This window comes from Rhamphochromis longiceps, linkage group LG12 (assembly GCF_057381845.1).
Source record: "Rhamphochromis longiceps isolate RC_006_pf linkage group LG12, R_longiceps_female_GT1.1, whole genome shotgun sequence".
In the NCBI taxonomy this organism is placed as follows: Eukaryota; Metazoa; Chordata; class Actinopteri; order Cichliformes; family Cichlidae; genus Rhamphochromis; species Rhamphochromis longiceps.
The window spans coordinates 34126375-34149757 of record NC_140568.1 but is presented as its reverse complement, the minus strand read 5'-3'; the positions used below and the strand labels follow the sequence as shown (position 1 = coordinate 34149757).

Genomic DNA, 23383 nt, shown 5'->3' with positions numbered 1-23383 from the left:
AGTGTAAAAGTGAAGCTCTCAATTTACCGGTCGATCTACGCCCCTACCCTCACCTATAGTCACAAGCTGTGGGTAGTGACCGAAAGAAAGGATCGTGGATACAAGTGGCGGAAATGAGCTTCCTCCGAAGGGTGGCTGGCCTCTCCCTTAGAGATAGGGTGAGAAGTTCGGCCACCTGCGAGGGGCTCAGAGTAGAGCCGCTGCTGCTCCACATCGAAAGGAGCCAGCTGAGGTGGTTCGGGCATCTGACAAGGATGCCCCCTGGGCGCCTCCTGGCTGAGGTGTTCCGGGCATGGCCCACCGGGAGGAGGCCCCGGGGCAGACCCAGGACACGCTGGAGAGATTATATCTCTCGGCTGGCCTGGGAACGCCTTAGTGTTCCCCCGGATAAGCTGGAGGAGGTGGCTGGGGAGAGGGAGGTCTGGGCTTCTCTGCTTAGGCTGCTGCCCCCGCGACCCGGCCTCGGATAAAGCGGATGAAGATGGATGGATGGATGATTTAAAGTATTTGGCAAGAATCTGATGCATAATCTTAGTTCTTGTCTTCCCTTCCATAAATTGATAGTCTGACAGTGCTGACATTTAACAGGGTGTGGTTATTTGGGCACTTGCTAGGAGGCTTTTTGAAGAGATGCAAATGCTCAGGTCTGAAAAGAAATTAGGAAGTTGAGCTAAGAAAGAAAGGCTCAGCACTCGGAAGTATAGGAATCGAGAATCTGTTCTTGTGGAGAATGCATAAACTTCACACTTATGCTACTGTCCTGTTTTAAAGCTTTTTAAATGTAAAACAATATTGGGTTATCTCAAAAGGGCTATCTAAATAGAAGTTTTTATTTATTGTTATTAAATTATACGAGGAAGCTTTCCTGTCCTTTGGCTATGACTCACAGTGACTGACAGTGAGGGGGCGTGGTTATATGGATCACTTGGTAGGAGGCTCTTTGAAGAGATACAAAAGCTCAGGTTCTGAAAGCAAACATGAAAGTTGAGCTGAGAAAGAAAAGATTAGCAGCAGCTTTTTCTCTCACGAGACTGATCAGCAATTTGAGTTCATGATGCAGCTTTATGGAGCTCTGATCCTGAGTGTGACTCTGTCTGCAGGTAAGAAAAATATCTTTAAAACCAACTGTTTGTGGTTTTAAAGATATGTAGAATACAGCAGACTTTAAAGGAGTCATTTCTTGGTAAATATTGGGGCATAGAAAACAGGCTTAAAAATACAAACATATTTACTTATTTTGTGGTCAGTAGAGGAATATTTTACAGACTGAGAAGACTTCTTAAGATTTCACTTCTTATATATGACCCAATTTCTGGCAACTCTCTCAAAGGGCATAAAAAACTCTCAATAATTTCTAATGTGTGTGAAATTGTGTTTTTATTTCTATAGTATGTGGATTAAGATGCTACACATGCACAGCTGCCGATCCTAAATCCTGCATAGACACCAAAGCTTGTGCTTTCGCCTTCGACCGTTGTTTCTCTCTCAAAGTAGTAGGTGAGATGTTATCACATATCACAAGCTCTATCTAAAACTAAATGCTGAATGTCTGCTGGCTCTTGGTCACATCATGCTTTGTAAAGTTTCTGTCTGAGAATTTTCCCCTCATGTCTTACAGGTCTTAATGTAGTTACAAAGGGCTGCCAAACCAGTGCATTATGTGTTGGGCCTGTGTCTTGCTGTGAAGGGAACCTGTGTAACAGCGCTATTCCAATTGGTCCCAGTGCCATCCTCCTGCTGGTATCTTCAGCCATCCTCAGTTTTTTTTTCTGAGGCTGTGGAATGATGTTGTTTCCTTGCTGCACTGTTTTCTGACTCTATTTTGTATCAGTAGTGTCATGGTCCTGGGTCGTGTGATCCAGTGTTGAGGAGTTTTATGTATCTTTTGTTTTCATTTATGCTTTAGCTTAGTTCGTCTAGTTAATTTCTAGGGTGCTGTTTAGCCCTTTGTTTCTTAGTTGTTTATGTCATCTCCCTGTACTCAGTCTCCCTGGTTCGTGCGTCTACCTGTCATGCGTCATGTCTGCGGGGTTATGTTTAGTTCATGTCATGTCTAATCTCCATGTTTCCTGTTTTACTTTGAAACTCTGTATTCAATGTCAGTGTATTTAGTTTCACTTCTCCTGTCCTGTCTTTAGGTTCATGTGTGTCAGATGTGCTCCCATGTGTGGCCACTTCCCCTGATCATCCCTCATGTGTATTTAGTCTCTGTGTTTCATGCAGTCTGTGTCACGTCGTCTGTGTTCCCACCCTCCATGTCCTCACGGCCAGGCTTTACACTCATCATCATGGTCCTTTGAGTCTTCTTAGTTTATCAGTATCTGTTTCCCAGTTTAGTTAAGTTGAGTTTAGTCACAGTGTTTCTGCTTTGTGTGAGACCTGTCATCAGCCATAATAAAGGCTCGCTTTCAGCTTAAGTTTACTCCGGTCTACTCTCTTGTGTTCGCACCTGGGTCCACCACACACACCACCGCACAGTCTGTCTCCTCAGATCGTGACAAGTAGGGAAGAAAACTTTGAAGTGCCTGAAATAAAACTGCCATTGCTATTTTTATCTGTCATTCAGGGAAGTTGTGGGTTTGACCTATCAAAATACTGTATTGGTGAATGTAATGTTTTCAGAGGTGTGGACTCGAGTCACATGACTTGGACTCGAGTCAGACTCGAGTCATTAATTTTATGACTTTAGACTTGACTTGAAAAAATGTTGTAAGACTTGTGACTTGACTTGGACTTTTACACCAATGACTTGGGACTTGAATTGGACTTGAACCGGTTTACTTGAAAAGACTTGATATTTTACCCCAAATATAAAATTTAACATGCATATTATATAGAGATTGAAAATGTGACGTCATTCACGGGTAGAACCGCAAAGGATTCTGGGAACTCGTGGCAAGCGGTACTAGCGCACGCAGGCTTTCAATTAAAATCAGTCACACAGCGATAAAAAGAAACACAAAAATGTCAAGAAGCTGTTGTATTATTAACTGCAATAGCCGGTCGCATGACAGCCACGGGAAGCCGACGGGTAAAGAGATCGGTTGTTATCGGATTACGTCGTTGAAGAGAAATTGTTCGAGCCATGTTTCCAAAGTAACAAAGACGGACGGATGGTCTGGATTGCAGCCATTCAAAGATCAAATATAACGTCCCAGAACACTCCAGCTCACAGGTTAGTCTGCTCCAAGCATTTACACGAAGGTCAGTGTTTTTTAGTACTTAATATGTCATTTTCATAACATAATTGGTGATATAGGTTACAAGCAAGTCTGGCGCTGAACAGAAATGGTCGCGCTATGCTCCTTTATTTATTGTGCATAAATAGTGAATTGTCCTGACACAATATTGCGTTTCGCTTCTGTTATTATGGTACATTGACAAAAACATATACTTTTATTCACAGGATAAAACAGGTTTTTTGAATCACTAATTGCCCAGTACGATTACAGCATACAGTATTATTGTCACTGCTACATTTCTGTGATGCTACCAGAAATTATTTCCACTACTAATTAATTACCGTTGAGCTCAAAGGTCCTATTAATAAACGGTTAACGAATGTGTATTTATGACGACGATTTGTGAGACTGGTAAACTTATGATACGTACGATGGTCTTTCGTTCTACACGGTGCATTTCAAGGTCCTGCACCCATCCGTCGGTAAACTGTACCTGGGCTTGTTGCAGTGACCTGAAGTTACTAAACTTCATGATCGTATGCGCTCACTCCAAGAACCGTATGATTATAAATATGCATATAAATATGCTAAGATAAGATAGCTGACTTCATCTAACTAGCAAATGTTGTCCAGGCTACGTTGGTGATACAGTTTTTTTTAATGTGTATATTTTTGTCATGCGATTTTAAAGCTGGTCCTACAACCGCATCCAAGAATAACATGCAGCTTATCTCAGAACTGTCGGTGAAAATTATTCTTGGAGCTAGGTTTAATTGAGCTGCATTTTAAAGAGGTGCAATTTCACAATTTGTGTATATTTTCTAAGTTCACTATTTTGTCATGTGTTGAGAAAAACACAGATTTAAAAATTACATGGTCTAATATTTACATTTAGCATAACTGCAACATTATTTTTTCGTTTTTTTTTTTAAAGACTCGAAAGGACTTGAAATTCAAAGTTTCAGACTTGTGACTTGACTCGGACTTTTACACCAGTGACTTGAGACTCGACTCTGACTTGCCTGACATTACTTGAGACTTGACTTGAGACTTGAGGATAAAGACTTGAGACTTACTTGAGACTTGCAAAACAATGACTTGGTCCCACCTCTGAATGTTTTCCTAAAGCAAATAAAAATACAGAAAATATATTTGCATATTTTTTGAATACTCTGAACTGTGTTTGGGATTATACCAAAATATTTTTGTTCATTTAATTTTACTACAGCCAATGAGGGCTCCGAGCAGAGGTAGTTTGCTCTGTAATGTTACCAGCTGGTTTAAAAAAAACAAATGTAAAAACTTTATGCTAATTTACAGAGTACTTCTTTTTTATACTTTAAGAGGAACTTAACACAAGGAAGTCCTGACTTCCTAAACATTGAAGGTTCAGATTTTTTGCTGTATTTATGTTATCTCTGATATATTTTTAAATAGTACACATTAAATAGAGCTGTTACAAACTGAAGATTCTTGGTTTCCTTGTTTACAATTTTATTTTCAATCATTTGAAACTTATAAGCTGAATCATCACTCTATTTGACAATTACAACTTGCCATATAATTCTTCTAATTTTAGGGTGTAATCAGACAGTCAGTGACTCATTCAAGCTTTCTTTTTATTTTGTTTTTTAATATAAAACTTATTGTTGCAGCCAGGAGCTATACAAATGTGCCCCTCTTATACTGCCTTTAAGTCCCCCCCCCCTTTTCTCCACTGAGCTATCTCTTCTGTCACTAGTTAGCTAACATAAACTACTGTGAGTCTATCAGCAGCAACACAAAAGAGTAGTTCCCTTACATAAGTTAATGAGTTAATGAGACTCAGATCAGAGTTCAACTCTAGGCAGTTTTCTTTTTTGTATATGAGAACTTATACTGATATTAAACATATTTTTTTAATACAATAAAATTCTATTTTATTGTGAAAATAACTATGTTATAAAATAACATAAATGCTGAATGTCTGCTGGCTCTTAGTCACATCATGTTTTGCGACGTTTTCTGAGCGTTTTCTTCTCATGTCTTACACATTTTAACGTAGCTTAACTGCCAAAACAGTGCAACATGTGTTGGCTCTATATCTTGCAGTGAAGGGGATCTGTGTAACAGCACTATTTCAACTGGTCCCAGTGCCATCCTGGGGCTGGTATCTTCAGCCATCCTCAAATTTCTTTTCTGAGGCTGTGGAATGATGTTGTTTCCAAACTGCACTTCAGATTCTATTTTGTATCAGTAGAGCAGAAATAAACAACTTTGAAATGCCTGATATGAAATAAGACTGTCACTGATATTTTCATGTATCATTCAGGGAAGTTCAGGGTTTGACCTATCCAAATACTGTATTGTGTGAATGTAATGTTTTCCAAAGTAAATAAACATGCAAACAGAACATATATTTGCATATGTTTTGAATACTCTGAACTGTGTTTGGGAATATGGCAGAATCTTTTGGTTTATTTAATTTTACCACAATCAATGGGGGCTCAGAGCACAGGTAGGCTGCTGTGTGATGCATTTTAAACAAAATAAAAGGAAACAAACTTAAAGTACTTCTTTGTATACTTCAACAGGAGCTCAATATTAGGGTAATCACCTCATAAATATATCCTAAATGCAAGAGTTGGATAACAGTTTTTAGTTGTAGGTGTTTTATCTCTAAGACATGTCAGAGTGATGCATGCAAACACAAAATAAAAAATAGTAAGGGAGGAAATACTTGTTCACAGCACTGTATGCTTCATCCAGGAAATTAGTGGACTGAAGTAACCTGGGTAGAAATGCAGCACACTTGAACAGGTTGAGCTCAGACTGGCTGCTTGTCATTTAGCTGGGGTCTTCAGCCCTTGACTGTAACGTTGTCTGTGATGTGGCCTATGCAACCATGAGTGGCAAAGTTTATTTACAGCACTGATAATGTCATGTGTATCCACCAGGGGAAGCAGTGTGGAGCCCATTAATTTAAAGCCTCGCTAACTTTATAATTATACTAAGGCTGCAAAAATGTATTAAGTACATCAGGTAACTTGATGATTTTATTTTTTTTGCTGCAGTTCTTCTGTAGCACTTTGTCATCACCACATAAACACAACATTTGCGACTAAAAATAGACCTGTAGTAGAAACTTATCTAGGAGCATGCGTGAACTTCAACATTAAGCTCAGCCAGGCCCCAGTTTTTAAACAAAATGACTGATGACAGTAGTGTAAAGTGGTCTGAGGGGTTAAATAAAAACGCCACCTAAGGGAACTTCACCCCCAGAAAATATATATTAAAAAGAGATAGAAACAAATAAAGAGGGCTCACACAAGTTCAAGCATGCACACAGTTTGCTCAATATTAATACAATTGTATTTATAGCCAGGGGGATAAACAAGGAATAAAAAACAATAGAAAACACTGAATGTAGCATTGTCTTTGACAAAATCACATGGGAAAATCACCACAGCCTAGTCACCCAGCGCTGTACAAATAATAGAAGTGTGTGGAAACGACTCACCACCTACGGTCCCAGGGACACTGGCGTATTCTTCATTCACTAAAAAAAAAAAGAAAAGCATAGGACCAGTGTTGGTCAAGTTACTTGAAAAAAATAATTAGTAATTAATTACTGATTGCTTCTCCCAAAAAGTAATCTCTTTACTTTACTGATTACTTATTTTTAAAAGTAATTAGTTACTTAGTTAGTTTTTAAAAACATGATACACAACCTGAATAGGTAATAAAGCTATAGACCTTTAGCCCAATTCTATTTTCTATGCATAATCCATCATATAAAATGTAATCGAATGAAAAAGTCTCTTTTCAATTTTTGTTTTATTAGTTTTAATCTTTTAACTTAATGCAAATTGCATCAAGCAAAAATTAATTATATACAACAGTCTTTGACTGCATATTCCAGCATATAAGATAAAATATTTTTTGCATTTACACTCACTCTTTCAAATAGATGCAAGTAAAACATCCATCCATCCTCTTTCACTTTATCCGGGGCCGGGTCGCGGGGGCAGCAGCCTAAGCAGAGAAGCCCAGACCTCCCTCTCCCCAGCCATGTCCTGTAGCTTATCCGGGGGAACACCAAGGCGTTCCCAGGCCAGCCGAGAGATATAATCTCTCCAGCGTGTCCTGCTTGTTTCCCTGGGGCCTCCTCCCGGTGGGACATGCCCGGAACACCTCGCCCAGGAGGCATCCTTATCAGATTCCCGAACCACCTCAGCTGGCTCCTTTCGATGTGGAGCAGCAGCGGCTCTACTCTGAGTCTCTCCCGGATGGCTGAACTTCTCACCCTATCTCTAAGGGAGAGGCCAGCCACCCTTCGGAGGAAGCTCATTTCAGCCACTTGTATCCGCAATCCTTTCTTTCGGTCACTACCCACAGCTCGTGACTATAGTTGAGGGTAGGGGCGTAGATCGACCGGTAAATTGAGAGCTTCACTTTTACACTCAGCTCCCTCTTTACCATGACGAACTGGTGCAGCGTCCGCATCACTGTAGCCGCAGCACCAATCCACCTGTCGATCTCCAGATCCCCTTTCCCATCACTCATGAAAGAGGCCCCGAGATACTTGAACTCCTCCACTTAGGGCAGGATCTCGTCCCTGACCCGGAGTGGGCACTCCATCCTTTTCCGGCTGAGAATCATGGCCTCAGATTTGGAGGTGCTGATCCTCATTCCCGCTGCTTCACACTCGGCTGCAAACCGTTCCAGTGCGAGCTGGAGGCCCTCACCCGATGAAGCCAACAGAAGCACATCATCCGCAAAAAGTAGAGATGAGATTCTGAGGCCACCGAAGTAAAAGCCCTCCGCCACTTGGCTGCACCTAGAAATCCTGTCCATAAAAATTATGAACAGAACCGGTGACAAAGGGCAGCCCTGGCGGAGCCCATCACCCACCGGTATAGCTCCCCACACACTGGAACTGGCAACTGAAGTGATTCAGGGTTCCCATTTTCTGCAAGTAAAACACAGCAGAAAATAAATAAAATCAAAGACTCACCATGAACGTGGCATGCGCTTACGTCATTGTCATAAGACACTCTCGCAAACAAAATCAAGGTTTAGTAACGCTTACGGAGAGTAACAGTAATCTAATTACCTTTTTTGCAACAGTAATCCCTTACTTTACTCGTTACTTGAAAAAAGTAATCTGATTACTGTAACACATCACTGCCCATCACTGCACAGGACACAACACATTAAAAGGATAAAAGGGCACTGAGCCTCAGGCTCGCTACATATCATTTAAAAAAATTAACAAAAGAAACTTCAATTCTTCGATAAAACAGATTAAACACGAACACACAGCGAAGACTGGAGGACTTGATAACATAAGACACACAAACATGAAACACATAAAGGGTGAGGTAAACTTCAATACAGGGGTAGAAAACACGAGGGGCATCTAATAAACAAGTGAACTTGGCAAACCTAATGAACTTAAACATAAACATCATCATCAAAAAGTTTCGTCTGCCAAATAATTATTTTAGTTGTTGCTGAACTTTTACATAGGTAAAATTCAGAGTACTCTGATTTCAAGATAGGATTATAAAATCATCATTTTGTTCTAATTTCCCAGATGAAAACTTAAAACATGTCTGTAATAATATGGAAAATAGATAAAGAATAGTTGATGAAGCTTCTTGTTTTCCTACTTTAAGAGTTATGGTGGGCTGCTGCTCTTTGTGATACACAGCATAGCAGTTGTTGAAAATCTCCCAATTCTTTGAATCTTTGGGCTGAAGGAAGGACAGTACTCGGTGTATAAATGCTCAATCAACAATCATTTATTTCCATACAATTCAATACTTATGAGCATAAGCCATCATGATGGGGATGCATGAAGAGGGTCACAGCAAATCTCAAACTAGTGGAGGGTTACTCAAGCTCTTATACCCTCTAGTGCCCCCCCCCCCTAGTCGTAAAAGCCTAAACATTCACATTCTTTCTCTCGTACGGCGCCTAAATTATAACCTCGGCTCCCTGTCTTTTCTGCTCCCTGCAAAGGTGGGGGTATGGTATGTGGTCTGTTTCTCCCATTATCAGCAGCTCAAGGCCCTCCGCACAGAATCTCCTGCATACAACCTTTCTTTTTATGATTCAGCAATAAAGCATGTCAAGAAAACAGTGTAAGACATTCACAGCCGATCAAGGATACAGAGTGATGCACACTTATCTAATGAACTACAAAATGATTATGTTCTTTTAACTCAAAAGTATAATGAGGACTAAACTACATACTGATCACACACTCTATATTAAAGGGTATAATATGATCTACAACAGTATCATAATTCAACTACTTTGATTACATATATACGGTAACATATGATAACAGAATAATCTCAACACAGTGGTTACAAAAATGATATATTTATTAACAAAATAAGAAAAAAAGAAAAGAAGTAAGAACAAAGCAGCAGAAATCTTTTTTTTATTATTATTAATTGAAATCACTTTACACAAATCATGGTCACAATACATAATGAAAACTTATTATACACAAAAAACAAAAAACAAAAACAACAAAAAAATCTCGGGTGGGGATGATAATATCTCCCGCTGGCGTCCTGGCTCCCCCTTGCCATAGTATTTGTGTTGTACTTCATCAGGGCTTTATAAGAAAGCCCTCCGCAAAGCCAGAACATCTTACTATTTGTCACTGATTGAAGAAAATAAGAACAACCCCAGGTTTCTCTTCAGCTCTGTAGCCAGGCTGACAAAAAGTCAGAGCTCTTTTGAGCCAACCATCCCTTTAATGTTAACTAGTAATGACTTCATAAACTTCTTCACAAATAAAATTTTTATCATTAGAGAAAAAATGACCAATAATCATCCCACAGATGTAATATCATCTACAGCTACTCTTAGTACCATTGATATTCATTTGGACTCTTTTTCTCCAATTGATCTTTCTGAGTTAACTTCAATAATTTCTTCCTTCAAACCATAAACGTGTCTTTTAGACCCCATTCCTACAAAACTGCTCAAAGAAGTCCTGCCAATAATTAATGCTTTAATCTTAAATCTGATCAACCTATCTTTAATAATCGGCTATGTACCACAGGCCTTCAAGTTGGCTGTAGTTAAACCTTTACTCAAAAAGCCATCTCTAGACCCAGCTGTCTTAGCTAATTACAGGCCAATCTCCAACCTTCCTTTCATATCAAAAATCCTTGAAAGAGTAGTTGTCAAACATCTAACTGATCATCTGCAGAGGAATGGTTTATTTGAAGAGTTTCAGTCAGGTTTCAGAGCTCATCACAGCACAGAAACAGCTTTAGTGAAGGTTACAAATGATCTTCTTATGGCCTCTGACAGTGGACTCATCTCTGTGCTTGTCCTGCTAGACCTTAGTGCTGCATTCGATACTGTTGACCATAGTATCCTATTAGAGCGATTAGAACATGTGGTAGGTATTACAGGTACTGCGCTGCAGTGGTTTGTATCATATCTATCTAATAGACTCCAATTTGTTTATGTAAATGGAGAGTCCTCTTCACACACTGAGGTTAATTATGGAGTTCCACAGGGTTAAGTGCTAGGACCAATTCTGTTTAGGCTGTGTCTCTACTAAAAAAAAGTAAAATAAACCTATAAATCAAGCAATAAAGACAGAAGCAACAGCTCAGTGAATAATATAAAAACACGAGTACATACACACAACACTTTTAAAATAAAACTCCAATTAAAAGCACCATCAGGCACACCCAAGCTGGGCACCAACAAAGTGCGATGTAGCAGTGACACACAAATGGACCATAGCAAGATTAATATGACAAAAGAAAGTTAAACCAAAACAAGGCACCAGCAGACACAAGAAAACACTAGAAATGACAAGACAATAAAAGTCAACAGCAACAAGAACACAGCAGGATAGGCCTGTAACAAGAGAGAAACAGCAGTATGGGTGAGCCATACTGTGATGGACACACCCATGGTCACACTCTAAAAGTCAGTCACTCTTATGTATTTTTATTTATTTCTTCATCTGAACACAATTGCGCACTTTGGTTTACAGTAAGTTGATTTATTGGTTTAAATACATTAGTTGTATTTGTAAGTGCGCACATTTAATCTACTTATATACAGTGGGGCAAAAAAGTATTTAGTCAGCCACCGATTGTGCAAGTTCCCCCCCCCAAAATGATGACAGAGGTCAGTAATTTGCACCAGAGGTACACGTCAACTGTGAGAGACAGAATGTGAAAAAATACATGAATCCACATGGTAGGATTTGTAAAGAATTTATTCGTAAATCAGGGTGGCAAATAAGTATTTGGTCAATAACAAAAATACAACTCAATACTTTGTAACATAACCTTTGTTGGCAATAACAGAGGTCAAACGTTTACTATAGGTCTTTACCAGGTTTGCACACACAGTAGCTGGTATTTTGGCCCATTCCTCCATGCAGATCTTCTCGAGAGCAGTGATGTTTTGGGGCTGTCGCCGAGCAACACGGACTTTCAACTCCCGCCACAGATTTTCTATGGGGTTGAGGTCTGGAGACTGGCTAGGCCACTCCAGGACTTTCAAATGCTTCTTACGGAGCCACTCCTTTGTTGCCCGGGCGGTGTGTTTTGGATCATTGTCATGTTGGAAGACCCAGCCGCGTTTCATCTTCAAAGTTCTCACTGATGGAAGGAGGTTTTGGCTCAAAATCTCACGATACATGGCCCCATTCATTCTGTCCTTAACACGGATCAGTCGTCCTGTCCCCTTGGCAGAAAAACAGCCCCACAGCATGATGTTTCCACCCCCATGCTTCACAGTAGGTATGGTGTTCTTGGGATGCAACTCAGTATTCTTCTTCCTCCAAACACGACGAGTTGAGTTTATACCAAAAAGTTCTACTTTGGTTTCATCTGACCACATGACATTCTCCCAATCCTCTGCTGTATCATCCATGTGCTCTCTGGCAAACTTCAGACGGGCCTGGACATGCACTGGCTTCAGCAGCGGAACACGTCTGGCACTGCGGGATTTGATTCCCTGCCGTTGTAGTGTGTTACTGATGGTGACCTTTGTTACTTTGGTCCCAGCTCTCTGCAGGTCATTCACCAGGTCCCCCCGTGTGGTTCTGGGATCTTTGCTCACCGTTCTCATGATCATTTTGACCCCACGGGATGAGATCTTGCGTGGAGCCCCAGATCGAGGGAGATTATCAGTGGTCTTGTATGTCTTCCATTTTCTGATGATTGCTCCCACAGTTGATTTTTTTCACACCAAGCTGCTTGCCTATTGTAGATTCACTCTTCCCAGTCTGGTGCAGGTCTACAATCCTGTTCCTGGTGTTCTTCGAGAGCTCTTTGGTCTTGGCCATGGCGGAGTTTGGAGTCTGACTGTTTGAGGCTGTGGACAGGTGTCTTTTATACAGATGATGAGTTCAAACAGGTGCCAGTCATACAGGTAACGAGTGGGGGACAGAAAAGCGTCTTACAGAAGACGTTACAGGTCTGTGGGAGCCAGAGATTTTCCTTGTTTGAGGTGACCAAATACTTATTTTCCACCCTGATTTACGAATAAATTCTTTACAAATCCTACCATGTGAATTCATGGATTTTTTTTTTCACATTCTGTCTCTCACAGTTGAAGTGTACCTCTGGTGCAAATTACTGACCTCTGTCATCATTTTTTTTGGGGGGGGGGGACTTGCACAATCGGTGGCTGACTAAATACTTTTTTGCTCCACTGTATTTATACCAATTCATTTCTTATTTTTGGTTTTATTTTCACTAATCTTTGTTTCTTTTACCGGCTTCTTGTCATGATCCCTGGGAGTTGCCAGACAAAAGATGGTGGCCAGGGTTTAAAACACTTAAGTACACTGAGAGGATGATTGGAGCACACCACCACCACTTCCTGCTGAAAGGGGGGGATGTGCATTTTTTATATCTGTTTCTCAATCTGTGTTCTGCTTCTTTCTATAACATCTGGGTTAAGGTGCTATTCATGCATTGCACTTGATGCAAAATCCTGACACCTTATACTGTTGTTACACTAGCAGCATAGATCATGGTTTTTCTCTCATGTCAGAAGCTCTATCTAAAACTGAGTACTAATGCTGAATGTCAACCAGCTGTTAGTAACAATATGTCTTGCAGGTGTTAAAATAATTTCAAAGGGCTGCCAAACCAGTGCATTATGTGCTGGGCTTATGTTTTGATGTGCAGGTAACCTGTGTAATAGCGCTATTCCTACTGGTCCCAGTGTCATCCTACTGCCTGTATCTTCAGCCATCCTCAAATGTCTTTTCTGAGGCTGTGGAATGATGTTGTTTCCGTGATCCACTTTTTTCCCCCTAATTTTAGGGGAAGAAAATAAACAACTGTGAAGTGCCTGAAATAAAATAAAACTGTCATTGGTATTTTCAGCTTTCATTTAGAGATGTTCGGGGTTTGACCTGTCAAAATACTGTATTGCGTGAATGTAATGTTTTTGTTTCCATTCTGCACTTTTTTCTGATTTTCTGATTGGTGCAATAATGTGATTCAGAAGAAATACGATGAAATTTACCATTTCTTATCAAAATAACTTTTGACCCAAGTTTTTCCTTTTTTTTGCTACTTATTTTCTCACTGTTTTTTTCTCTTTGTTTGGGTATGATAGTTTATTGAGTAACACTCTAGCTTAGTTTAAACTCTGGTCTTCATTTTCAAAGATGGTGAGGGTTACAGTGGTGTCACTTTAGGGGGCGTGGTTATAACAACCACTTGGTAGGATGCTCTTTAAAGAGATACAAAAGCTCCGGTTCTGAAAGTGAACTAGAAAGTTGAGCTGAGAAAGAAAAGTTCATGATGCAGCTTTATGGAGCTGTGATCCTGAGTGTGACTCTGTCTGCAGGTAAGAAAAATGTTTAAAGGTTAAAGGTTAAAGAAATAGTGTAACAACTCAATAATGAGTTAGTGAGGCTTGTGTGGAAACAGATATGATTTTATATATTTTTTGTTTAATAATTGAAACTTTAGGTCTAAAAAATGTAGAATACACCAGACTACATAGGATTCATTTCCTGGTTAATTTTCCTGGTCAAGAAAGGAATAGATACAGGGATAGCTCAGTAGGTAGAGTGGTGGCCTGGGGTTCCAATCCACTGAATGGCTATCCTGAGGTACCCATGAGCAAGGTACTGTCGCTACACACTGCTCTCTGGGTGCCTAGATTGCTGGCTGCCCACTGCTTCACTGAGTGAATAGATTAAATGCAAAGAGGAATTTCCCCATGGTGATCAATAAAGGTATATATTATACATACATTATTATTACTATAATAACAAACATATTTACTTATTTTGTGGTGAGTAGGGGATATTTTCCAGACTAAGAAGACTTCTTAAGATTTCACCCCTTATATATGACCCATTTTCTGACAACACTTCAGAATAAAAAAAGAAATACCCCCTGTAATTTCTAATGTGTGTGAAATTGTGTTCTTCTTATTTCTATAGCATGTGGATTGAAATGCTACACATGCTTAAGATAAGATAAGATAAGATAAGATAAAACTTTATTAATCCCTCGGGTGGGTTCCTCTGGGAAATTCGGTTTCCAAAAGCACAGCACCGACAGAAGTTACAGAGCGTGAGCAGAATATTATATATATATATACACACACACATATATAAATACAGAGACATATATAAATAAAATATACGAAGGGGATGAATAGAATAAATAGGAATAAAAATAAAATTAAAAATACAAGTGAATTGCTTGAACACCAATCCTAATTCCTGCACAGAGACCACATCTTGTGGTTATGGCTTTGACCGTTGTTACACCGTCAGAGTACTGGGTGAGTTGTTATCTCATATCTGAAGCTCTGTCTAAAACTAAACACAAATGCTGAATGTCTGCTGGCTCCTGGTCACATCATGTTTTTTAAAGTTCTTTCTGAGAATTTTCCCCTCATGTCTTACAGCTCTTAATGCAGTTACAAAGGGCTGCCTGAACAGTGCAGCATGTGTTTGGCCTATGTCTTGCTGTGAAGCGGAGCTGTGTAACAGCGCTATTCCAACTGGTCCCAGTGCCATCCTGCTGCTGGTATCTTCAGCCATCCTCAAATTTCTTTTCTGAGACTGAGGAATGATGTTGTTTCCAAACTGCACATTTTGTACCAGCAGGGAAGAAATAAACAACTTTGAAGTGCTTAATATGAAATAAAACTATCAATGCTACTTTCATCGGCTGGGTTCTGGGTGTGACTTATCCAAATACTGTATTGCTTAAATGTAATGTTTTTGCTTCCATGCTGCACTTTTTTCTGACTCTATGAACGGTGCAATGATGTGACATAAAATTGTCACTGACATTTTGATATGTCATTCCAATTTAATCAGGGTCTGTCCTGTTCAAATATTTTATTTCTGGAATATTCACTTTTCCTAAAGCAAATAAAAATCCAAACAGAAAATATATTTCAACGTGTGTATTTGTGTTTGTTTGTGTGTGCATGTGTTTCTTATTTCTTTATTGGGAGTTTTTTTTTGTTGTTGTTAATAATTCTTTATGTATTTTAAAAGGAATTTAGCACTGGTCAATCAACAGGCAGGTTAAGATGGGCTGATGTTCACAAGTTGAAGTGTTCTGGTTTCCTTGTTTATAATTTTATTTATTAGTTTAAATCCTATAAGCTAAATAAGTATTCTATTCGACAATTACTAGACTACTAGAATACCAGACTTTAAAGGAGCTATTTCCTTGTTGTTTTTAGAGAGAAAATGAAGGCATCTTTTTACACAGCTTTACTTATGAATCTGTGTCTTTCTCTCTTTTTTTTTTTTTTTTTTTTTTAACAGAGAAGCTCTAAACAAGTTTTTAAGTTATAATTATGACTTACTTGCAGTCAAAAATATGCAAACACGATTAAAACCTCTGAAAGTTTATAGAGTGCCTGACACGCGGTGGCAAAACAGCTGTTACCTCGGATGGAAATGATGGCATTTTTTAAAGTAATGTTTGCAGAGGGACAAACATGCATTTGGGCTTGTATGAAGTTTGACAGATTGTTTCAGTTATCTGCTGCTCTAAAACACAAGACTGCCCCCTGGTGCCGCCTGCTTTCTGCTGTGCTGTTCTGTCTTCCAGACATAACCCAAGTAGAAGTGCGGTGCACCTGAGCAGGCTGGGTTTACAAATCAGCCCGTCCAGATCTGCTTCCTCTCCTCCTAATCCTTTGTTTTTGTTTGTTTAACATGCATACAATCATTCAAACTGCTGACAGACACGTCATTGTTCATATTCGTTACTTGAAATCCGGCCCATGAGAAAAATGAAAAATGTTCAAAAAATACGACAAGTTTTGCAAAAACAACAGTTTACAATTCAGTCTTTTACTTTTTCAGGATGAAATAAACTTGAAATCAACTACAATACACGTTACAGAGGAGTTCCGGTGATGAAGAGTGTATAATTGTAAGATTTCACAGAGCAGAATGCATTGAGTAGAATATTTGGCGAAACCAGGAGGAGGCAGCAACGCTCCTGGAGCCGCCAACCTCTGCTAACCAAAGAGGAAGAAGAAGGCGCGCGTCATTTACGCGTCTGTGACCTCATCGTATGCGCTGCTATATTTTGAAAAGCTGGACACCGGCTGTCAAAGCTCTGCACTTTATTGTACAAGCAAATTCATTTTTATGCGACTTGTTATTATGGATCAAATGTAAGCCATGCCAAAGTCTCTGAAAAAGTCCTGCACCACTCAGACCTCCATCAGCAGGTACTTCGGAGGACTGAGCAGCAGCAGCAGCAGCTTTGCCTCCAACAAGCAGCGCGGGATTAACCCAAATCCTGCAGAGCAGCAACTTTCAAGAGGCAACGTGAGTTGAGCTTCACACGCACATATCAGACATGCTTCACTCAATGCTAATTACTGAAGTGCAGTTCATTTTTGTCCTCCAGCAGAAGCTTTCATCTGATGATGAATTGGAATTGCCAAGAAAACTAGTTAAGCCTTCTCCAAAGGACCACCAGGCGGAGGATGTGGAGTGTGAGCCTGCGTCCTGTCAGGGCATTAAAGGTGAGTGTTGACTTCAGACAGAAAAATATGCCATGATCTTCTAAACCCTCAATAAAGTCACTTATATCTGTCCAGTGCCCAGCAGCATCACAGTTCTCCAAACAACATGTGCACTGGTATAGATTGTGATGAGATAACTCTGCCCATAACGCATTTGTTTGGCCTCCAGTGCTACCCCTCGATGCACTAGTAGATGCACTTACGGTAAAATTTTAAAAATCCTTGGTGACTTCCTTCTTAAGTTACTGCATTCACAATATTTTCAGAAAGATTGAGGTAACCGAGATTTGAACTTGTCCAACATTTTTAGTAGAAGCACGTGTGCTATGAATATCAGAATCCTACCTCGCCTCATACTCGTGTTATTGCATTCACAAATCCATTCACAAATCCAGCCTCTTACAGCTGAGGGGTAAAAAGTGAAGTTGTTGTTGATGTGACTGTAGTACTTGTCTTCTCTCTTCAGACACAAAGCTGACGCTGAGCCGAAAAGCAGGCAGCCTGTGCTCCTCCACATTGGAGAAGCTGAAAGGCTTCACCTGCGGGGCTGAGCCCAGTGTCGTCAGCAGCGTCACCCGGGAAGAAACAGAGACGGCTGATGCAGGTCAGGAAAGCAGTGATTGGTCTCCTCGTTGTGCTACAGGTCAACCTGAAACTACACACAGACTGCAGCATGCAGAAAGGGAGCATGAAGGTGAAGAGGAGGATGATAAAGAAAAGGCAGATCTGGGGTTGGCTGCTGCAAAACAGGTATGCAAAAAGTAAAGTACCTGATAACACTGAAAAAGCAAGTGTGACTTTTTACATCGTAACAGATTTGATGTATTTTTATTTCTGCAGGGAGTTCACTTCTCTCAGTTTGCCAAGACAGGAGGAGGAAAATGTGCAGAGCTGGGTCCTCCATTGGACTGTAGCACCTCCTCCAGGCGTTCAAAGAGCATTTTCACCCCCCTTGAGCAGCAGGTGATCCAGCTGAAACAGCAGCATAAGGATGCTTTGTTGGCTGTGGAGTGTGGTTACAAGTACAGGTTCTTTGGAGAGGATGCAGAGGTGAGAACTAAAAAGCAGATGTGTTAGTGATGCATTTAGAGGGAGTTTAAATTTAAACTGTATAAAATATAAAAGACATATCTTATGTTTTAGATGATTCTCTTCTTTCAACACAGTGGCTCTCTGCACCTGATTTGTGTTTCACTGATCGCTGAAGGACGTTTTGTTTGTGAACAGATTGCTGCAAAGGAGCTGAACATCGTCTGTCATCTGGATCATAACTTCATGACGTGCAGCATCCCCACACACCGCCTGTTTGTTCATGTCAGACGGCTGGTGTCTCACGGACACAAGGTTTCTGGTTTATCTTTGACTTTATATGATTACTGTTTACTAATTGCAAGCTGTTTAGACTCATGCTCTGCTGGCGTTTTTATTTGTTTGTTTTAATTTATAGGTTGGAGTGGTTAAACAGACAGAAACATCTGCGATCAAAGCGTCAGGGGCCAACAGAAATACTCTGTTCACTCGTCAGCTCAGCGCCCTGTACACCAAGTCCACTTTGGTGGGAGAGGGTATCCTTATAGATGATGAATGTGTGCATGTGTTCTCAAACAACTTTTTATTGTCACTCTTTGTTTGAAACAGTTTCCTTGACAGTTTTTTAAAAAAGATGTAAATCCGGTCTGCAGACTCGGGGATGTGGAGGAGGGGGGCTGTGATGATGTTGTGTCGGACCCTCCCGACAGTTTCCTGCTTTGTATTAGTGAGAATTGGGACAAACTGAAGAAGCAGCTCACTGTAGGCCTTGTGGTGAGTTTCATAAGTCAATCCATAAATCCCACCTGGCCATTAGGCTGATTGTTCTTCAGTTATTCTGTGTATAAGAGATGAAAATCAAAAATTTAATTTAAAAGTAGGGTTACCCCTTGGCTTTTTGTTCAACACATATTAGGGGACTGTTGTGTATTATTTTAAAATAATTTAATGTTCACTGTTCAGTTTCTTTGCATGCTGATAGTGTAATAACACCACACACTCACGTGTAGTGAAGAAGAAATTGTAAAGAAATTAAATCTTGATTAATAGCTCACTTAAGACAAAAAGTTACTTTAATAAAATTTGAACATGCTTTGCCATTTTTCAGTTTATACAGTGTATAACTGTCAACTTGGAGCTGTAGCTGCACATCTTTGACATCATCTGATTCACAGCATGTGTTTGTGTCTGCAGGCAGTTCAGCCCAGCACCGGCGACGTGCTTCTGGACTGTTTTCCTGACGGTCCCTCTCGCTCTGAGCTGGAATGCCGTGTCCTTAAAATCAATCCTGTTGAAATCCTGGTGCCCTCCGACCTCTCAGAGCAAACCGAGAGACTCCTGCACAGCATTACGAATGCAAGGTAATATGCTGGGAAGACACTAGAGGGCAATATATACCAATATATTACTAAAACGTGCTGAAGCGCTGAGCTTATGTATGTGTTTACAAAGCTGTATCTGTTTGTGAATTTGGTGTATTTCATTCTGCAGAATTAGGTTTAGGTTTCCCCGGGCAGGCAGACGGTTGTTTTATTTGAAACTCCTCAGGCTCAGTCTGGATGAGGAAATCAATGTCGGCTTGGTTCTCAGCACTCTGGATTTCACTGCAGGGATAAACAGGATCCAGCCGAGCCTTCTGTATTTTAAAAGATCATAGACATCATATGTCCCAATAAATGGTCATTTTATATCACTAGTTTTATTAAAAGAAAAAGACAGCAGTTACACACCTGCCTAGGGCTGCTCGATTATGGCAAAAATGATAATCACGATTATTTTCACTGAAATTGAGATCACGATTATTTGACGATGTTTATTTAACCCTTTAAGACCTACTATAGAACCAAGTCCACCAGAGCTTATATTATTTTTTTTACATGCTGTAGTGCCATTTTCAATACAACTGTTATAGCCCATATTTTAATAATATGTATGCATTAAGTGCATAGTAATTACATAAATTGCAAAAAAGTGCAATAAACTACAAAAAAAATTGAAAATTGCTTTTGTTTTGTTTACATATATTTCTACTTGGAGAAGTTTAAGAGGTTTATCCCTCAAAACTTTAAATACAATAAAGTTGCAAAAAATAGTTTACAACAACAGGAAATTTATTTTGAGTGTCTTCATAGTTTTATTTTGGAGATACAGCAATTTTTATATACTGCAGGAAAAACAAAAAACAATCCTATGATGCAAATTTGCAAAGAAAACGGCATGTGCATCATTTCACTGTGGGAAGTGTTACGAACAGCTGATAGGAACGGCAAAGCGTGTTTCTGGAATATTATGCTTTTGTTCCTGCAAGCGCTTTTTATGCAGTTTTTGCAAAGCTATATGTGGAACAAAACCGTGACCGAGGACAAGCTGATGGCATCAGATGTAAGTACAACTCCTCCGGTTTCATATGCAAAACAAATTATTGCGCTAGCTTACACGGTTCAGGTTCTACAGGGATTTAAAAATAGTTACGCAAAACGGAGCGTGCTGCTCTGACCGGCTTTAAAGGGTTAACAATGACTTTAAAAAAATAATATAAAATAGTGTGCAACACCACTGAAGTTTGTTTTTTTTTAAACTCTCTTTTCAACCAACGGCAGTCACTCTCCAAATAACTTCTGCTTAGCTTTCCGAGCTTCCCTCGGGTCCTCTTAATCAGCGGTCTCCAACCTTTTTTGCGCCACGGACGGTTTATGCCCGACAATATTTTCACGGACCGGCCTTTAAGGTGTCGCGGATAAATGAGGGAGGGGCTAATAATCGGCTCAGTCATTTTTAATGATCGTTGAAAGCCCAGATCGTAATCGTGATTAAAATTCGATTAATTGAGCAGCCCTACACCTGCCTACACATATTTAAAGTTCTTCCTCCAGTTCAGTCGTTTAAAAGATCAAGTTTCATAATGTGTTTTTTAATGGATTTTTTGTGTGTGTATAACTAACATGAGGCTTTGATGGTTGTAATCAGTTTAAACAAGTGCTTTACAGTTTTCCCTTTTCTCATTGGTAGGTTGGCTTCTTGTGAGATCAACACAATTTGGACTTTTCATCCACCAGAATTTAGTAGAAAAATACTCTTATAGACACATAAAGACCAACTTGAAACAGATGAAGACGCAAGTTAGCCTCAGAAAAGTTAACAGCATCAGGTTCGATTATTCCAGCGATTAGCTCATAAGGAGCATCAGAATGTCTTGAAGGTCTTGAGCTTCTCTTGAAAGCCTTAATTTATTGTCTGCAGGCTCTTGTATGAATCACAAGAACAAAAAAAGGAAAACTGAGTACATTTGTCCTTTTATTAATTGGCAGACCAACAGCACAAGCAGCAACGGTGACGCTGAGCTAAATGTAATCCATCAACCTGTTGCCTCCCATTGTGCTGCCATTCGACTCCTCTTTGCTGACAGTCTGGAGCCAGCATGTTCACACCAGTGGGGAGGAGATCCTCTGGAGGGAGCTTGTGATTGCATTATGCTGTGAAAATGAAACGAGATAGTGGGAGGGAGTGGAGTGGATTAGATTAGCAGAGGATGATTGGATAAATGGGAGAAATTTCTGCTACTTTCTTTTGTCTGACTCCTTGGCTGGGCAGATTTCTCATTACCTACTCTTTTATAATGCTAGAGACAATTTTCCTTCCTTTTTCACCACCCTCAGCTTGAATTTAATTCTAGACAATTTAGTTAATCTGTATTAATTTCTCTCTATTTCTCTTGGCTTCCTTTTTTCAGATGTCCATGTTGAGTGATTATAGTGAGACGGGCCTGTAAAGGCCAATTCAATTATTGTGTTTGAACAGCTCTGCTGTCTGGCAGTGTGTTTATCAGAGACAAGGCTCTTCTCAATTTTCAACTTATGACATAAAAGTAGAGTGCAGCTTTGTCTGTTAAGATAAGACAGATTTATTTCATTTAATGCATTTTTCTTCACTATCAATACTTCTCAGCCCATCACAGCTTTGCTTTTGACAAGTTCTCCAGTATATTCTTCTTTGCAGTTAATTGTCTCAGTTAAATTCATTAGACCAGAATAATTATACATAAATGCATAATTGATATTTTGATTATATCATGTTGCGGTTACAGTAAATACAGTAAAATACTAAGGCAAGGCCCACACTGGTGAGCAAGTTTAACTGGGTTTTCTTGGTGACAGTGTGTGTCTCTGGGGTGGGCTGATGAGATGGAACCCTTGGCAACAGGATTTGTGTCTATAGAGCGGCTGATAATGAGTCCCTTTGAGGTTGGTTGTAGCTAGGTGAAGTATTAGCTTGCTTTATTCACGCAGAGCCTAAAGTCATGAGTCATGAGTCTGGATCAGAGCAGTGACGCTGATTGAAGCGGCTAAAATGCTCAATGTCAGACGAGCATAAATGTTCTCACTATTTGAAAGATTTTAAGTTTAAGTGCTTGGCTGCTGGTAAGATCACAGTCATGTTTTAGAAGGGGTCCAAACAAGCAGACGTACACTGTGCATTTTTAAAAGTGTGTATGTCCATTTCAGTGGCTGCTCTCAGAGCTTTGGATTCACTTTGCAGTAATAGATTCTAGAGATGTACCGATCCGATATTACGTATCGGTCCGATACTGACGTAAATCACTGGCTCGGATATCGGAGAGAAATAAGAAATGTAATCCGATCCATTAAATATCAAAAAAGCACCTCACAAAATTTGTAGCCTGGGTACCAAACCGGCATTTTATCTCCGAGGAAGTTATCCCAGAGAGAAGTAAAGCAAGTGTGTAAGTTCATCTCTGAATGTTTGTAAAGCATTCCCGCATTAAGCTTAACAACTATTATATGGAGCGACTGCCTCTTCTCTCTCCCTCCCTCTCCTGCTGCTACTGCAATCATGAAACTGATTAATGATCAGCTGATCGGCTTTTCTGTCGCGAGTCCGTCTCTCTTCTTTGTTTTTGGATCACTTTGCACCAGAAAGAGGAAACCAGCGGCTGAACAACAGCAGAACGTTTAAGCTTGATAAGCTGTTGTTAGATTTTTTATTTAACATTACTTTCTACACCAGGATCTTTTTCTATGTAGCTGACGGCTGGTAACTGTGCAGGGGCGGATCTAGCAAAGTTTAGCCAGGGGGGCCAATAGGGCATGAACGGGGAAAAGGGGGCACAAAGACATACTTTTCTTTCTTATTAT

The 23383-nt window shown here is 39.9% G+C and overlaps 3 protein-coding genes across 4 annotated transcripts in view; all 3 read left to right on the top strand.

The window, feature by feature from the left end:
* The first annotated feature begins 946 nt into the window (after window positions 1-946).
* On the top strand, window positions 947-2614 carry LOC146657683 (uncharacterized). The gene is made up of 3 exons (XM_085427016.1): window positions 947-1100; window positions 1390-1497; window positions 1619-2614. The coding sequence occupies exons 1-3, from the start codon at window positions 1052-1054 to the stop codon at window positions 1771-1773; spliced, it is 312 nt and encodes a 103-aa protein (XP_085283142.1). The 5' UTR covers window positions 947-1051; the 3' UTR covers window positions 1774-2614.
* Window positions 2615-13981: 11367 nt separating this feature from the next.
* Window positions 13982-15259, top strand: LOC146657682 (lymphocyte antigen 6G-like). The gene is made up of 4 exons (XM_085427015.1): window positions 13982-14027; window positions 14632-14664; window positions 14904-14965; window positions 15071-15259. Exons 1-4 carry the CDS (start codon window positions 13982-13984, stop codon window positions 15257-15259), a joined length of 330 nt encoding a protein of 109 aa, XP_085283141.1.
* Window positions 15260-16713: 1454 nt separating this feature from the next.
* Window positions 16714-23383, top strand: part of msh3 (mutS homolog 3 (E. coli)) — a 54128-nt gene continuing 47458 nt past the window's right edge. The window contains exons 1-8 of one of the 2 annotated variants that reach the window (XM_085425961.1): window positions 16714-17001; window positions 17087-17201; window positions 17668-17951; window positions 18042-18251; window positions 18429-18545; window positions 18649-18766; window positions 18865-19004; window positions 19425-19591. In XM_085425961.1, the coding sequence (XP_085282087.1) occupies window positions 16852-17001; window positions 17087-17201; window positions 17668-17951; window positions 18042-18251; window positions 18429-18545; window positions 18649-18766; window positions 18865-19004; window positions 19425-19591 (1301 nt within the window). In that variant the 5' untranslated portion in view covers window positions 16714-16851. Of the gene's footprint in view, window positions 17002-17083; window positions 17202-17667; window positions 17952-18041; window positions 18252-18428; window positions 18546-18648; window positions 18767-18864; window positions 19005-19424; window positions 19592-23383 lie in introns of both variants that reach the window. The other variant, XM_085425960.1, reaches the window with a different exon arrangement.

Excerpts from the sequence above, each read along its gene's own strand:
- LOC146657683 (XM_085427016.1), top strand. The coding sequence starts at position 1,052 with ATGATGCAGCTTTATGGAGCTCTGATCCTGAGTGTGACTCTGTCTGCA. Across the intron at positions 1,101-1,389 it reads GAGTGTGACTCTGTCTGCAG|TATGTGGATTAAGATGCTAC; the intron begins GTAAGAAAAATA and ends TTATTTCTATAG. Across the intron at positions 1,498-1,618 it reads TTTCTCTCTCAAAGTAGTAG|GTCTTAATGTAGTTACAAAG; the intron begins GTGAGATGTTAT and ends CATGTCTTACAG.
- LOC146657682 (XM_085427015.1), top strand. The coding sequence starts at position 13,982 with ATGCAGCTTTATGGAGCTGTGATCCTGAGTGTGACTCTGTCTGCAG. Across the intron at positions 14,028-14,631 it reads GAGTGTGACTCTGTCTGCAG|CATGTGGATTGAAATGCTAC; the intron begins GTAAGAAAAATG and ends TTATTTCTATAG. Across the intron at positions 14,665-14,903 it reads ATGCTACACATGCTTAAGAT|CCAATCCTAATTCCTGCACA; the intron begins AAGATAAGATAA and ends ATTGCTTGAACA.